Source organism: Etheostoma cragini, chromosome 17 (genome assembly GCF_013103735.1).
Source record: "Etheostoma cragini isolate CJK2018 chromosome 17, CSU_Ecrag_1.0, whole genome shotgun sequence".
Taxonomy (NCBI): Eukaryota; Metazoa; Chordata; class Actinopteri; order Perciformes; family Percidae; genus Etheostoma; species Etheostoma cragini.
This window is the reverse complement of record NC_048423.1, coordinates 17,201,280-17,216,020: the sequence shown is the minus strand read 5'-3', so window position 1 is coordinate 17,216,020 and position 14,741 is coordinate 17,201,280. Positions and strand designations below refer to the sequence as shown.

General features: G+C 42.0%; 2 protein-coding genes across 4 annotated transcripts in view; both read right to left on the bottom strand.

The window, feature by feature from the left end:
• Positions 1-1,838: 1,838 nt before the first annotated feature.
• Positions 1,839-12,241, bottom strand: npas4l (neuronal PAS domain protein 4 like). Of its 3 annotated transcripts, XM_034898380.1 has the most exons (10): positions 6,749-6,872; positions 6,480-6,603; positions 5,341-5,504; positions 4,996-5,141; positions 4,791-4,890; positions 4,289-4,553; positions 4,090-4,199; positions 3,827-3,962; positions 2,442-3,736; positions 1,839-2,329 (listed from the first exon to the last, which is right to left on the bottom strand). In XM_034898380.1, the coding sequence occupies exons 2-10, from the start codon at positions 6,578-6,580 to the stop codon at positions 2,301-2,303; spliced, it is 2,346 nt and encodes a 781-aa protein (XP_034754271.1). In that variant the 5' UTR covers positions 6,581-6,603; positions 6,749-6,872; the 3' UTR covers positions 1,839-2,300. The 3 variants fall into 3 exon arrangements, with proteins under 3 accessions (XP_034754271.1, XP_034754272.1, XP_034754273.1); XM_034898381.1 differs by lacking the exons at positions 6,480-6,603; positions 6,749-6,872 and adding an exon at positions 12,236-12,241 and having other exon boundaries at positions 5,341-5,573; XM_034898382.1 differs by lacking the exons at positions 5,341-5,504; positions 6,480-6,603; positions 6,749-6,872 and having other exon boundaries at positions 4,791-4,886.
• klhdc3 (kelch domain containing 3) overlaps positions 10,841-14,741 on the bottom strand; it is a 28,643-nt gene continuing 24,742 nt past the window's right edge. Inside the window, exon 11 of the mRNA XM_034898383.1 lies at positions 10,841-14,151. Coding sequence (XP_034754274.1) covers positions 14,085-14,151 — 67 coding nt within the window. The 3' untranslated portion in view covers positions 10,841-14,084. The remainder of the gene's footprint in view (positions 14,152-14,741) is intronic.

Sequence of the window (14,741 nt, the reverse complement as noted above, 5' to 3'; positions counted from 1 at the left end):
AACTATTCATTTATGCCTTACCTCTCCACGTATGTCCAAAGATGTGACTGCTTCCTCTGTATACAGTTTATATTCTCTCATTGGTATGACCAGCCACAATATGTAAAAATCAATGGAGCACTGAAGAGTGCTTGGCCTGTTTAGCCATCTGATCAGATGCAGAGAAAGTGCTCTACAAACAATACAGTAGACCCATTTGCTATAAATAACTGTTCCTGCATTTAATGCTGCATTAATCAATATTGCTATATAAACAATGGCTCAAGTTAATGTGGAAGCTCAGAGCTTTTGGGGCACTTTCAGGTCATTGTCTTGGTTTCAGGGCCTACAGCGAATAATTGTCTCGGTTCACTATCACCAATCTCATTAGCAGTTTCCAGATGTGGAAGACAGCTGCCTTCGGCGAAAAAGCTCTCATTAACACACTGTAAGCTACCTGCTCAGTACCCAACAGCAGACACACAAAGTTAGGGACTAGCTGCAGAACATAGTGGGGGCATTTAGCCACTGAAGAAACAGATTTCCCTCATGATTTGAGAGACCAAAGCAGCTCCACACAAAGTGAACATTTGCTTTATATTTGTCAGGTGGACAGAAATACGACTCAGAATGAATACTAATGCTGCTCCGTATCTGCAGGTCAGTAAATACACAACTGTTTGCTAACAAATGTGCCACTAAAAACATCCTTTAAAGGCAATAATACTATGGGCCCTATTTTAACGATGTAAGCGCACGGCGTGAAGCGCATGGCGCAGGTGTGTTCAGGGCGTGTCCAAATCCACTTCTGCGCATGGTTCAAAAGGGTTGTACTTATCTTCATTAATTCATAGGTGTTTTTTTTCTTCAAGTGTCATCTACCATTTAGCCAGGTGCGTTTGTACCTTGGCACATTGCTGTTGATGGCGGATTCGCACCGTAATATTTTTTATTTTTTAATAATGTGTGTGTGTGATGCTGCGCTTCCCTGTGTGTGTGTGTGTGTGTGTGTGTGTGTGTGCAACAAGCATAGTGTATGCGCGCTGTGCACGAGCCTAGGTGCATTTCACTAATGCGCTGTTAAAAGTCAATGAAATGCTGCACAATTGGCTTCATACCAGGATTTCGTTGGGCAATGGCGCAATCCCTTTCTGCTGCCGCAAGATTGCAATACGCCAAGAATTCACCTGAACACACCTCCCTGGAAGACCAGCACGCCCATGGGCGCAAAGATGGGCGCTGGTGCATTAGCTATTCAAATGACGAGGGGTGTGTGTGGTATTGATTGTGGTTTGAAGTCATCAATGAGTCTAATAATAAGAGTGGTGGCTGCATTTACTGACACATTCAGAGAGAGGAGAGTCAACCCTAATTATTATATCAACAAGCAACCCAATGCATTTTTTATTTGTTTTATTTCTATTTCAGACATATGAAGCAAATTGCGAGAATAACACAATAACAGTGAACATTCAGACATGTGCCAGTACCATAAAAAACTAATGTGGAGACAAAAGTTTAAGATTCACATTGTAATAAAGTAAAAACATGTTTAAGACATTTAAGTGAGAGGAAGAAAGTGATGTTCAAAATAAATAGAATTAACTAATGACATTCAGACTGTATGTAGAATGTATTTAGATGTACCGTTGACGTAAGTGAGTAACAACCATGATCTCACTTTCTGATTTCTGTATTCATAACAGCTGGAAAGCATTAATGGCACATAGAAAAAAGAGACAAAAGGAATGAAAGAGGAAGTTCTTTTTTGTAAACTGAGAAGTGTCTTCCCTACACATTTTAAGGCACTTAAACCCAAACATTTAGATATAGCTCTTTGTTATAAGGAATGATTTGTGTGTTAAAGCTCTGCCAGTTAGCTTTGAAATCTCCGTAAGACTCCTTTAAATCAGCATGCCTTCTCATTCATAAAATTCTTGTGGCAATGACATTGATAAAGTGCTCAATAGTAAACTGTGGTCACTCGGCATTAGAAGAAAAATAAAACCTCCATTGCGGTCTGTAAGAGTTGTTGGACACATTTTTAAAAAGTACCTTTTTCATAAAATGTAAGACATCAGCAGAACATAAAACACAGCTGACAGCAGTGTTAAAAAATGAAGACAGAACTGTTGTCTTGAAGAGCACATGATCTACTTTGGATGTTTCTGCATTTAGAAATGAGTCTTTTGAGGAAACAGTGTCTTAGCAGAGATGTCGTTTAAATATCTTTCTCTTTCACTCGTCTTTATATCCAGCAAAGGAAGATTGCCCTGACAATATGTCATACAGGTGGTAGTGCAGTAAGTCACAGACTTATTTCAGTACAGGTTTTCTTCAGCAAGTCCATCTGAAAGGACACAGAAAATAATATTAGTGAAATGTAACTTCAATATTTGCTACAATAAAAATTTCAAAGGACAATTATTAGATCTGGGGCAGGATTGTTTGGTTGAAATTACCTTGCTGAAGGGCACTCTGCATATAGTGGTTGAGTTGATGCAACTCAGTGTTTTGGTCATAGTGTCCCGACTGCAAACTGAAGGGATCCATGGCAGTGAACTGCTCTGCAGGCGGTGGGTCCTCTCTGTTGGGTGGGGAGAGCCAGAGGGGCTCCTGCTCCAACTGATGGGGCCCACTCCTGCAGCTCAACAAGCCCTGCTGGTAGCTACATGCTACATCACCAGGGCTGGACATGCTGCTTTTCCTTGTAACCGCGTCCAGATCTTTCAGAATGCTATCGAACACGCCGTCATTGAGGACCATCTCGCGCTTAAGCAGAGAGCCTGAGGTAAGAGGAGGGTGATGGGGCCAGTCGCAGGGGGAGGCCGGGGTGTTAGTGGTGGCAGGTTGGGCCACATTTTGAAGTGGACTTAGGGTGTTATACATTGCAAAGCTGCTGGCCAGGGAGGAGATCTGCTGAGCCAGAATACTGATCTCCGCCTGCTCCCTCTCGTTGTACTGGTTAGACTCTGTGGATGTGGGAGATTGGTTGGGGGTGAGAAGGCTGGAATGTATGGGCAACACATGGTGGGGAACATGATGCATTTGGACACGGCTGCCCCCTTGTGGCTGCTCTAGAAGGCTGAAGTCGTCTTGATGCAGAGCGCAGTCCACGGGGCTCTCACACATGTCTGACACAAACCGGCAGTCAGGGACTAATCGAGCATCTGCGGAACAAGCTTGGAAATCATAGGTCGGAGATGAGGAGGAGGAGGAGGAGGAGGAGGAGGAAGAGGAAGAGAGTGGAGAGGCTGCTTGGTCAAAGGTTTGTTCAGCGGCTGCAGGGAGGGAATCGGAGGGTGACTGGTGACAGGTGAGCTCTGCCTCTGGGTAGGAATAATAGTAGGGAGAGCACTCAGGGGAGGACAGCAGCTGATCTGTGTATCCGTGCACATCCATCAGGAGGTCATGGCTGAGCTCCCGCTGCTGCAGAGGGGTGCTGGAAGAAGCCGGGCTGTAGGGAGGGGTGAAGAAAGCAGGGCTGTCACCCAAGGGAACAGGTGAGCTATCGCCTGGGGAGGAGACACACGCCACAAAGAATAAGTCTTGCTCGGACTCCCGCCTAGCTTTGGATCCTGGCTCCTCGCTTTGGCTGTCAGAACTCCTCTGTCTTTTAAAGCATTTAGTGTTGTTGTGGCTCTGAGCATGTGGCGCCTGTTGACCCGCAAAATGACAGGAATTTAACAGAGATAGAGATGATGGCCTGAAGGCATCGCTGCTGATTTTCTCCTGCAGAAATCTGGCCTCTGTTTCACTACAAGAAGAAAATACTGCATTAAGTCGACATGTGAGACGTGAAAACACTGAAACATTACTCACGCTGTAAACGTGAAGTTCATCATACCTGATGATGAAGTTAACGCAGCTCACGCTCTGGCACTCAGAGTTTTTGTTAGCTCGAATGTAGACCCAAGTCCACGAAAGATCCTTACACTGGAGTCGGAGCACCATCTCCACCTGGAAGCTGTCATCTGCCTGCACTGGACGGTACAAAGAAGACACATCCGTGGTTATTATCATGCACACAATGATACCAGCGCTCCATTTTGGAAATTAACAATGCCACCAGTGTACAACAAGATTTCCTGCAATGGATTACACACTTACTTAAACTTCTGTGAGAATCTGCACTCAAAGAAAGATCTTCAGGGTGGACTAGACCGTACCACGACCGACCAGTCATCTCTTCTGCCGAACAGCCCAAAAAATATAAAACACTGAAAAAGAAAGACAAAAAAACGTTTGTCAGTAACCAGTACGAGAAGATTTTGATTGTATCTGTTTAAAGGTGGATGTATGAATGTACCTGTCGGACAGTTGAGTGAAGGACATATCAAGTCTGTGGACACTGTTGAAGCTGTGATGGAAGTCAGAGTCCGGGCTCTGCAGGCGGTTGACCGTGGGGGTGCAGAGGGCCACAAACAGAGGCTGGTTGGTGGGACAGGCTGAAGACAAGGACGGACAAGGCTGAAGGAAAGACTGGAATCTCCCTCTGACCATCATGGAACAGCAGCTGCCGTGCTGCAGCTTGAAGGCCTTGGTGGTTTGCATGCAACATACAAAGCTCCTCTCTGAAGAAAGATAACACATCAGTTTAGTCTTTCAGTATAAATAGGACAGCAATTTTTTTTTTTTACTTTACGGCAAAATAAATGATTTTATAGCACAAAATAAATCAAGCGTTTGGGGGAAATGTGGCCTGCATAGGATAAAGAGTACCAGCAACATGGGGCGACCACTCTTAAATGTGTGATAGTAACACGCGGTAATCACAGTTTTTTAAGGGATATCAAAGCCTTTAAAGTTACCTGATGATGAGTTCTTTTTAATGTCCAGGTTTGATTTAACAATATCAATGTCAGAGCGTTCCACCATGTCATAGAAAGTGTCTCCTTGAAGCACATCTATCTGGAAAAATGAGGTTTTAGCATTAGATAGATTAGATAGCATTAGAACCCATTAAAGCACAATGTGAGACAAAATAAACATTAAAAGTTGTCCAGACAGACTCACCATGGAAAGACCGAGATATTCAGCTGCATTTTCGGACACATAGACCAGCCTCCCCTGTGCGGTGGTGACCAGGATGAAGCCGTGCAGGGCTTGAAGAAAGGCCTCGTATGGCAGAGAGCAGTGTGATCTCCCCCCAGCTGGGAGTCCTGAGGGGGGGAAGAGTGAGTTCAGCCGGGGTTGCACACTATGCATATCTGCAGGTTGTCACAGCTGTTATCTTTGATATAATCCCTGCAGTATACGGCAAACTTAGTCCCATTTTTGTTTGACAGCAACGCAGGCTGAGTGTAGATTAGTAGCTGAAAGATATTAAAGAATGACTGTAACTGAAGTGTGAAGACTTACCCTGGAAGAGAACAGACTTCCTGATGTAGGTGCAGATGGCGGCCATGGAGTGCAGGTAGGAGAGACGCTCCTGGTCCTCCTGGGTGATGGGCAACAGAGTGCGCAAATTCCTGATCTCATGATTGATGTGATCCCGTCGAGCTTTGGATGCTCCTTTGGTGGATCTGGGAGAGACCATGTTCACTAAGGTCAGAGGTTGGAAGAAAACTGGGGAAACTAGAGCTGAGGAGCTACTGCCACACTTGCATTTCAATAGATCTGTCTGTGGTAATCCTTCAAGAGGCAATTGTGGGGTAGAAAAAAAAATCAAATGAACACAAAAGGTGTAATTGGCCTGAACTGATCTAGCCTCTTCCTCAAGGGTTCCTATGGAAACTGCTGATATGAGAGGCTACCGTGTCTGTGGCAGACACGAGGGCTCTCTGTAGACCTTGTCTGTGTGATCAGTATCTGTCTGGGCCCATCCACAGAGAGTCTGGGGTTTTATAGCTGCCATGGCTTCAGCGTGGGCGTCGCATACAAAGAGGAGGCTGGGCTTCTGCTGCTCCCTTCATTACCTTATAAAGTGGGTGTCCTCGCAGCGGGGCGCCCCACGTCACCAGGACACAGAAAGTGCCACAAAAGGAGAATTCTATCTGTTTGTATCCCAGCACCTTAACAATAAAAAGCCATTAAAATTATGTAATAGATAGCATGTGATTGGGATTTCTTTCCCCCGGGGATACTTTCAAATACTAGACTAAGCTTTGACTCTGACTGTGGAATATTATACCACTACTAAATTGATATATATGTATACAGTTATATAAGTAAGTTATAAGTAAGTAAGTTATCAAGACTGGTGATGCTCCTCTAGAATGATTCTGCACCAAAGCACCCTGATAAAGGCTAATCTGAACCATTTTTTTTTTACTTTTGTCAATGAGGTTCCAGCCTCATTGTAGCCGGGTTAGTATGTATTACATCCAGCACCAGGCTGCAGACAGGAGAAAATTGGATTAAGTGTTCCCCGTGGTGTAAGCATTGCTGGCACCAGAGTTGGGGGTCTTCATTTTCTTAAGAGCAATACGTTGATTCATCCACTGGGGGACGTGGAGCAGAGAAGAGAAAACAAGAGGTGGAAGAGGAGCGGCACTGACCTGAACCTCCTGCGGGAGGAAGTGCGCTGACCGTCGGCCAGATGACGAGAGGCGCACGGAGCACTAACGGGACATTTGTACGATTTGCACCAAATGTTCATTTCGACGCTGATGATGTAGCCACCTAAGGTAAAACACACATGTTTGATCAGAAAGTATACAATAAGTGTCACAACGCAATAAAAAAAAAAAACTAAGTAAAACCTGTTTAAATGTGGGAATTATAATTCTGACCCAGAATATTAAGAGTAAAGCCCCAGGGATCTTACCTCTGCAGGCTCTGGTCTGGACAAGGAGAGCGCGTCCCTGCTTTTATAGCCCCTACAACACGGCACAACTCATCCAACTCAGCTGGTGGGGAAGAAGAAGAAAAAAAAGGCATATTGTTACGTTATGTTATGACGCGATGACAAATCATCAAAGCGGGTTATAATTAGCGAAGCGAGCCCTAAAAATAAGACGTTAGATTGGACGCAGGATCCCTTTCGGGCGATTTAAAGTGGTATGCAAATGAGATATCATTAATATACAGTAGGAGAAACAGGCTCTGTGTGTGTGTGTGTGTGTGTGTGTGTGTGTGTTAAAAGTATTGATAGCAAATTATTTTAACCGTCTGCAGGTGTTGGTCCACATTGTGTGCAAATATTGTGTTCATTAATTAACAGAGGATCAGTGGCCAATCAGCAGTAGGCTACCTGGCTCAGATGCTTAGAACACATGACAGTTAGAGTTCCCCCCATAGTTCCCCCCAGAAACACCTAGATTCATATTTAAAGGAAGCTCAAAGTCTTACTATTAATTCATAACTAGCCCTGTTAATAAACGCCACTAGCTGTCAGCCTGACACAGAGGGACTGTTACCCCGTGTTTCTATAAATGTTTTTTTATATCTCACTCAACACCCACAGTTGAAAACACCCTTACATTTTATGTCAGAGGCGCCAAATTAGTTTTACTATAAAAAAGAAATTTCATTACAAGTAAAAGTTCTGAATGTAAAATCTTACTAAAGCAACAATAGTTTACAGAAGTTTTATGAAGGTAAAGTAAAACTGATATGATATAATAAACAAGGTTACTAAGAGCCCACGAATGCATCAATGTGTAAGCAGCATGTTCAAATCGAGGTGCAGCGAGTTTGATCTACTTTACATAGCTCATAGGTTACTTGACTGGTTGCCAAACCAGGGGTCGGGGCCCTCAGAGGGGTCACAAGATATATCCGAGGGGACGTAAGATGATGAATGCAAGAGGAAAGAAAAAGAAATCAGAATAAACAAATCTCTTTTCACTTTCTTGGGCTTTTCACTAATCTTTATTTTTTTGTGAAAGATTAGATCATTTGAACTGTTATTTAAAAGAAATCATGTGTGTTGAGGGGAAATCTGTCTTTTAACTGACTGTTGACATACAAACTTATATATTTCATAAAAGGATCATCACTTCACTGTACGGTGTCACTGCCTGATTGTTAACTGCACCCCTAACATTGTAACATAACCCTAACATAACCCTTGTGTCATTTTCCCTTCAACCGTGCAACTTTTTATTTTGCTGGGTGTAAATAAAAAAAATTTCCAACATTGTGGTCTTCTTTTCTACACTTCTGTCCATAAAAGTGTTTTTATACGTTTTTTTTTCCATTCCTTACCAATGTTTTTGTCATATTTTTCCTTTTCTTTTGATGTTTTTTTGCCAACATTTTTGTCTTATTAACGTTCATTTTTTTCTCCCAATGCTATAAAATTGAATAAATCCAGTCAATGAAGGTACTGAGCTGATCCTTTATTTTACTTGAGAAGAGTAATGGTTGTATGGAACCATCCACGTTATTTTTTTTTTTACAATTTGGTTGGAAGAAGCCCAAATTTCTGAGATAGAAACATGTTGAACATGGGTCACATTTGACCCGAGGACAACAGGAGGGTTAATATATTTAGTTTTTTTAGGACTTTCACCCAGGAGACCGGACTTCATGTACAAGTCAGTCAGAGATGGGTTTTTTTTTACTTTACCGGACAAACACCACTACGTTAAGTTCTGCGTCTTGTGTGTAAACGGAACTGAAGTAACGTAGCAAATGTACTGACTTTTACCTAATCCAGGATCTTTTCCTCAATTAAGCAAGTTTTTTTATGCCTAAACCAAACCAAACTGCAGCCGTTTCCCAATTTTATCAATGGGTCGCATTACAGTGTAGAAATAAAGGACCTATACCGTCGTATGGTTTGGATGACTAAAAGTAAGAATAATACTACACAATAATGAAATGTGAAGCATTGTAAAAACAGATGTATAGGCCCATGATAAGATTTTTTTTTTTTTTACGTCACACAGCGTTAGTTTAAACCACGATGTGATCATGATTCAAATCTCAGCAGAGAAACAGCTTGATGCATCATTTAATTTCTCACCAGATCTTCTGAGCCAGTCAGCATTCAAAGGGCTTTAACTGCGCGTGTGTTAGTCACTCAATTAAACCCTCATTGGAAGGGAAATAGGCAACAGGTCTGCAAATGTGACGCATTGAGAGGCTGAGACGCTCGCTTACTCACAAACTGAGTTCCTTCAGCAGATGAATAGATTATGGCCATCACAAAACATGGCCTAGAAACAAGACATACTAGAAACCTTGCATTTTACAGAAGGCTGCCACTCACTCAACATGAGTTAATTTTTCATGGAGAACTACAGATTAAAGTTGTTTCTCAGTGACTTATTGTTTTCTTTTCCATTATCTTTCCGAAACATTTAAGTTCTATATCTTCTATCCTCTAAGGGCTCGTGCTACTTAATGCCTCTTTTCTCAAATCCCCAAATTAGGGGCATCAACGACACTGGGGGACAGGGAACTAGAACTTGAGTGAGAGAATTGCAAGGATAGGGGGGGACAAGACAAAACAAATCACTCCGAACAAATCCTCAGTCTGATTCTCAAGGGCCAGTGGGATCGTCGGGAGTCCTGAGGGGAAATTAGAGAGTCATTTGCCTGAGTGTCTCCTTGCATTAGCGCCTGCGTTGCTGGCCGAGGCAAGGCTCCAGGGCCAGACAGAAGGACCCAGCGCAACACTGCTTCCTGTGTGTGGCGGGGCCAGGCGGGACAGGGTGTCTCTGCTGCCTCACTTTGAGCTGACCCTACGTCTGTGGCCTGCACTTAACACTGCAGATAACACTGGCTTTATAGCACGGGGCTGGTGACAGACAGGAACAAACTGCCAGGCCGCTACTGGTTGCAGAGGCATAGATTGGAGCTGGGGTTCAGGGTGAGACGCTTTCAAATAATGGGGGAACCCCCCCACCCCCACCCCAAAGCAGCCGCACGCGTGCCATTAGGTAGTCTCACAGGCAGTCGGGGGGTCGGTGGCACCACGGCTTCAGAGTACCCACTGAAGTAGACGATGAGGGCTATCAGACAGGCCGGCTGGGGCAAATTCAGCTCTCTGGATTTGAGCAGGAAGCAGAAACTGGGGAACTGCATGGTTCAAAGACCTGGTAACTATTAAGTGTCACATACAGTAGCTCCAATAGGAGGCCGCACTCCATAGATAAAAATGCATCTGGCTTGTTTTTTCAAACGATGAAAGTCACAATTGTTTTTCAGGATTTTAGTGGGTCTTTTTATTTTGACTTCCACAAGTCTAAAACATCTGATGCTGCATCTGATTTTGCAAATTTACTCCGAAATAATTGCTGGGCCTCACTTAACAGATCCTAAACACGTGGGAGACCATTAACCCTTGTGTTGTCCTCCTGGGTGAAAAACTGCCAAAATGTGACATTTTTGTCCCTTTTTCAGACTTTTTCTCAGTTTTCACTAACACCACCTCATTTATATAGAATTTTACCTAATATTTGAGTTCAAAAAGCAGAAATTATGAATTTTTGACTAATAGTTAAGACCAGAGGAACGTACAGATAAGTTTAGTCAGTTGTATTTTCAAAAAGCGTTGAATGGAATCCAATCAATTTTTTTGGGGTACTATGGTTTAAAAAAAAAAAAAAAAAAAACATATTTCAGATATAGACATTTTTTTAAGGGGGTCAAATTTGACCCGAGGACAACAGGAGGGTTAATGATTTTTGGGGCCAAATCTGGCCACTGGCTAGCAGTTTGACACCCTGTTGTGTATGTAGGGATTCTACTTGCACATGCAAATTGAAGATTTTTACCTTTCCAACCTTGACTGTGACGCCTCAAAGTGCAAATGACAGCAACACTGACAGACATGGTCGGTTTAGTCTCGACCAAATCCATAAAGCTTTAGAAATCATTATTACGCTCAACAAGCTCCGATAACAACATTAGTAGGTTAAGAAAATGTAAATATTACACATTTAAAATTACAAATTTAAACAAGTTAAATGTTCTCATTTTTATTATTGATACAGTAATAAAGTATATTGCACAGGAAGTCCTGACCAACCCTCTGAAAAACATGTTAAATACAAAATAAAAACAGTAAGCTTAGGGGGCCTGCACAGGTGTAAAATGAATCCAAATACACTTCAAGCTTTGTTCTATTTTTCCCAAGCATTCTTTGTAGTTTATGAATTATTCAACCATGTACTGAAAAGCCTTAGAATACACTTCTTGGCATGAAATCAGTTGGGTCACTTACTTCTTGGCGAATAATTACTGCTCACACTGAATAACTTTGAGTGTGCGCTATAATAAGTTATATAACTATTTAAGTTGACAAATGTTATCTTGATAAAGCCAGAATCACTGTGCCACGTTTGAGCAACTATTTGGTGAAGCCTCCTCACAAACTTCAATGAGAAATAACAGGGAAGCCTCAAAAACTGGTTTTTACATCACCGCCACTAAAAATTTAAGATGTTGATGGTAAGTGAGTAACCATCAGTGAGGAAATTTGTTGTGCAGTTATTGTATTTTTGCAATAGTGTCTACATTGTCATTTACTTCATTTTGACTTCATGTCTTATTCCTGAAAAGTTCTGAACTGAAAATGGCATTACCCATAAGCCTCCTGAAATAAAAATGACTGAGCCTAACCACACTTTAGAAAAAGAAGATTGTTCACCAGTAGTTTCTTTTGTGATTAGCTTCCCTGTGGTTTTACTACATTAGCTGTCGTATAGTCCAAGTAACTGTGGTTGTGAGGAATATCAAGCGTGTGATATGTCCAAATGAGTCACATCGGCACCCCCGGTCTATAATAAAATTCAGACTTGGTTTGGGCAGGCAAACATCTGGAACTCTACATAGGCAAAGAGCAGCATCAACATGTCTCTTCCCAGTAAGGCCTGACATGCCACGATTGGCTTTAGTGCAGTTATCTGGTGACTTCAAACTGTGTTTAAGATTGTTTACACTGCTTCACATGAAATACACAAATTTGTAAACATTTACCTTGTAGGACAGTGTTATCCAATCCTGATGTTTGGGACTTAGAGCCCTGAAGGGTTTAATTCTGACCAGCTAATCAGAAACTGACTGATACAGATTCAATTGAACTATCTGGCCAGACAGAAAACACATGGTCCCAAAGACCAGGACCGAAAAGCATTGACACAGCTCACAAGTGTGTGGTAGCACAGTTCCTATTGACATCTAAATAAATAGGCAGTGTAAATTCAACATTTTTGCCTGTGTATTCATCCTCACCAGGTCAAACATTTCAATGGCATGCCGTATACCTCATTATCCTTATATGTAAGATTCAAAGGATAAGTGATATTTTGTATTTTTTTTTCCCCACAATCCCATAAAACCAACAAAGAATGAATCCAACAAGTATTTTCTATGTATCCAAAGCCTGGTATATTTCACTCCATAGACATTTACCGTCCTCCAAAAGCTATTCTTAACTCATTCTGTAAATGAGCCACAACACTGTACTGGGATACAATGACCAAGGCCACATTAGTTTAAGATAGACTCAAAGTAAACACACGTCCTGCTGCCGTTAGTACTGCAAGGGCACCAAATTCTCAACTGAAAAAAGTTTTTTACTTTTGTTTGAATAACTGTTAAAAACTAGAGACCAGCTGTGTAAGGAAATGAATTGACCCCAGGTTGGTACTATTGAGTAGGAACAAATGAGGGCCACAGACAGGGTAGGGAAGTGATGAGAGACGGACTAACACATCGTAGCTCTTGGTCTTTATGGGATTTGTCAACTATGTCAGGAAATATAGAATATCACCAACCTTATCCTTTGACTAAAGTGGATTGAGATTACGAGAGATGCTTTAATAAAAGACCACCACCACTCCTGTGTTTTAAAAGTTTTGTTCTAAAATCTGCAATCACAATAAAAACACACAACCTGAATCACACATTCCCAATTTGAGCCAGTCCTAGTCATTTTTCAGCTGTGTGGTGAGTGTGTAAGCCCTTATTCATTAATAACCTGCTCAGGTTTAGCTTTGAGTGCAGTCACACATGCACACTTTTGTTATTTTTCACCGTACTGTGGTCATGAGAAAAGTCTCTGATCGCTGTAGGATTGTCTATAAGTGTAACAACTACAGTATGCATATTAGTGATCGTATCCCCCTACAGCAGGCACACTGAAGCAGCTGGACTGGGATTATGTGTAGATGGGACCACGTGCTTACACACATACACAGTATATATCTGCATCATGATTCCCTTTGGCACTGAAAAAAAATTACAAGGTTAAGGGGTGGGTTGGTGTGGCAGGCGAGTCGCACTCTTCCACTGACCCTACGACTCAAACGTCTGTGTGGAAAGGCTTAATTTTCTTGGCTGGCGGAGGAGGGTAAGCGAGTAGATGTCTAGTCTTATTGAACACCCAATGATACATGCTATTGAGGGAGGTAGATGGACTTGATTATTTTACAAGGCGGACAGACGGCTTGCTTAAGTTGCCCTGCAAATCACCTTGACACACTTGAGAGCAGAAAGGTGCTCGCCATGTTATGATGAAACAGGGAACAAGGTAAGAATCGAAAGTCAGTTAAACAGAACGTTTTACAAGCATACCACTATATACCCTACGCTCGCTTTCTCCTTGCATTTAATGCCAAAGTAATCATTTAGTAATGTCCTATTGTATACAGTGTACATATCTGCATTTCCTGCATATGGACATGGTAGTTTTGACATGGTTTTATGACATAGTGAGAGCTGCAAGATATACAAACTCATGACCAGCTCTGTCTCTCTTTATCTGGAGAAGAATGCTCACAGTCTTTTAGGGGAGATGTGGCATCAGGACAGCATCGACAACAAAGAGGTTACCGCCCGAGACCTTTGGCTGAAGTTCTTGTCTCTTCCTGTGCTTAAAATTAGAAGTCTATGATTATCATAGGCTGATTGGATTTCTAGAGAGGCTAGAAAGAAGACAAAAATGTGAACAGGAGTCCATTTTTTCTATCACATATAACCAGTGTCTCAAGGTTTAAAATATCCTTATACATGAGAGGGCTTCATGGTGTCCAAGGAAGTCATACGGAGAATATTTTGGTCAGTAATGAGTTTTCACTTGAAGAATGTGGAAAATATATCCCACACGGATCAAAACTTCACAAAAAAACTGTCTTTTAGAGCTCAGTTGATTAGAAAGATAAAAGCTCAGTGTCCTCAGTCCTAGTTCTGCTTCCCATTGTGCCGTGTCAGCCATGGGAGGAGAAGATGGGCCTGCTGATGTTGCTGTTGGTGGTCATAGCTGCCAGTTCCCACCTGGAGTGAACAACAGGAAGAATCAGAGGCAAGAATCTTAGGATACATATTTGAGCCACAACAGACTAGCCCAGACTGGAACTGGACCTTGCAATGCATAAATAGTGACCAACAAAAAGAAACGGGCCAACAAATTTTGTACCGTAACATTCGTAATACTGTGTGGGTTCTATATGTCACTTACTTATTATTTGTTAACTACTAAAGTAGATGGGGTATGAGACAAACGCATTACCCTTCTGGTTTCAGTCCTTTTAACGTTCTGATTGTTCAGGAAAGATTATCGCACTTGTGCTAATGTGCATGTATTACAAAATGATCTTGCGTAAATATAGACTATACTAATCTTCACGAAGACTAATTGCTCTAGTATACTCCATATGAAATAAAATTCCATTGGGATTAATGTTGATGTGGCACTGAGGGCATGCATACCCATTTTGATTTTGTTTGTAAAGTCCCGCTGTTTTCAAGATTTGAGGCATAGTTGCGGTCTTTACCTGGCGCTTTTAATAACTTCAACTAAAAAAAAGACTAAGATTTGAAATATCCAAGGTGCTCAAAATCTACTACAATTAGAGTCGTCGTCG

What these genes read in the sequence shown, in the direction of transcription:
- npas4l (XM_034898380.1), bottom strand. Translation starts at nt 6,580, where the DNA reads ATGAACATTTGGTGCAAATCGTACAAATGTCCCGTTAGTGCTCCGTGC. An exon ending in GAAGTCTGTTCTCTTCCAGG is followed by an intron (nt 5,142 to 5,340) that starts GTAAGTCTTCAC and finishes TCCCCCCCTCAG; the next exon opens with GACTCCCAGCTGGGGGGAGA. An exon ending in AGATTCTCACAGAAGTTTAA is followed by an intron (nt 3,963 to 4,089) that starts GTAAGTGTGTAA and finishes TGTACCGTCCAG; the next exon opens with TGCAGGCAGATGACAGCTTC.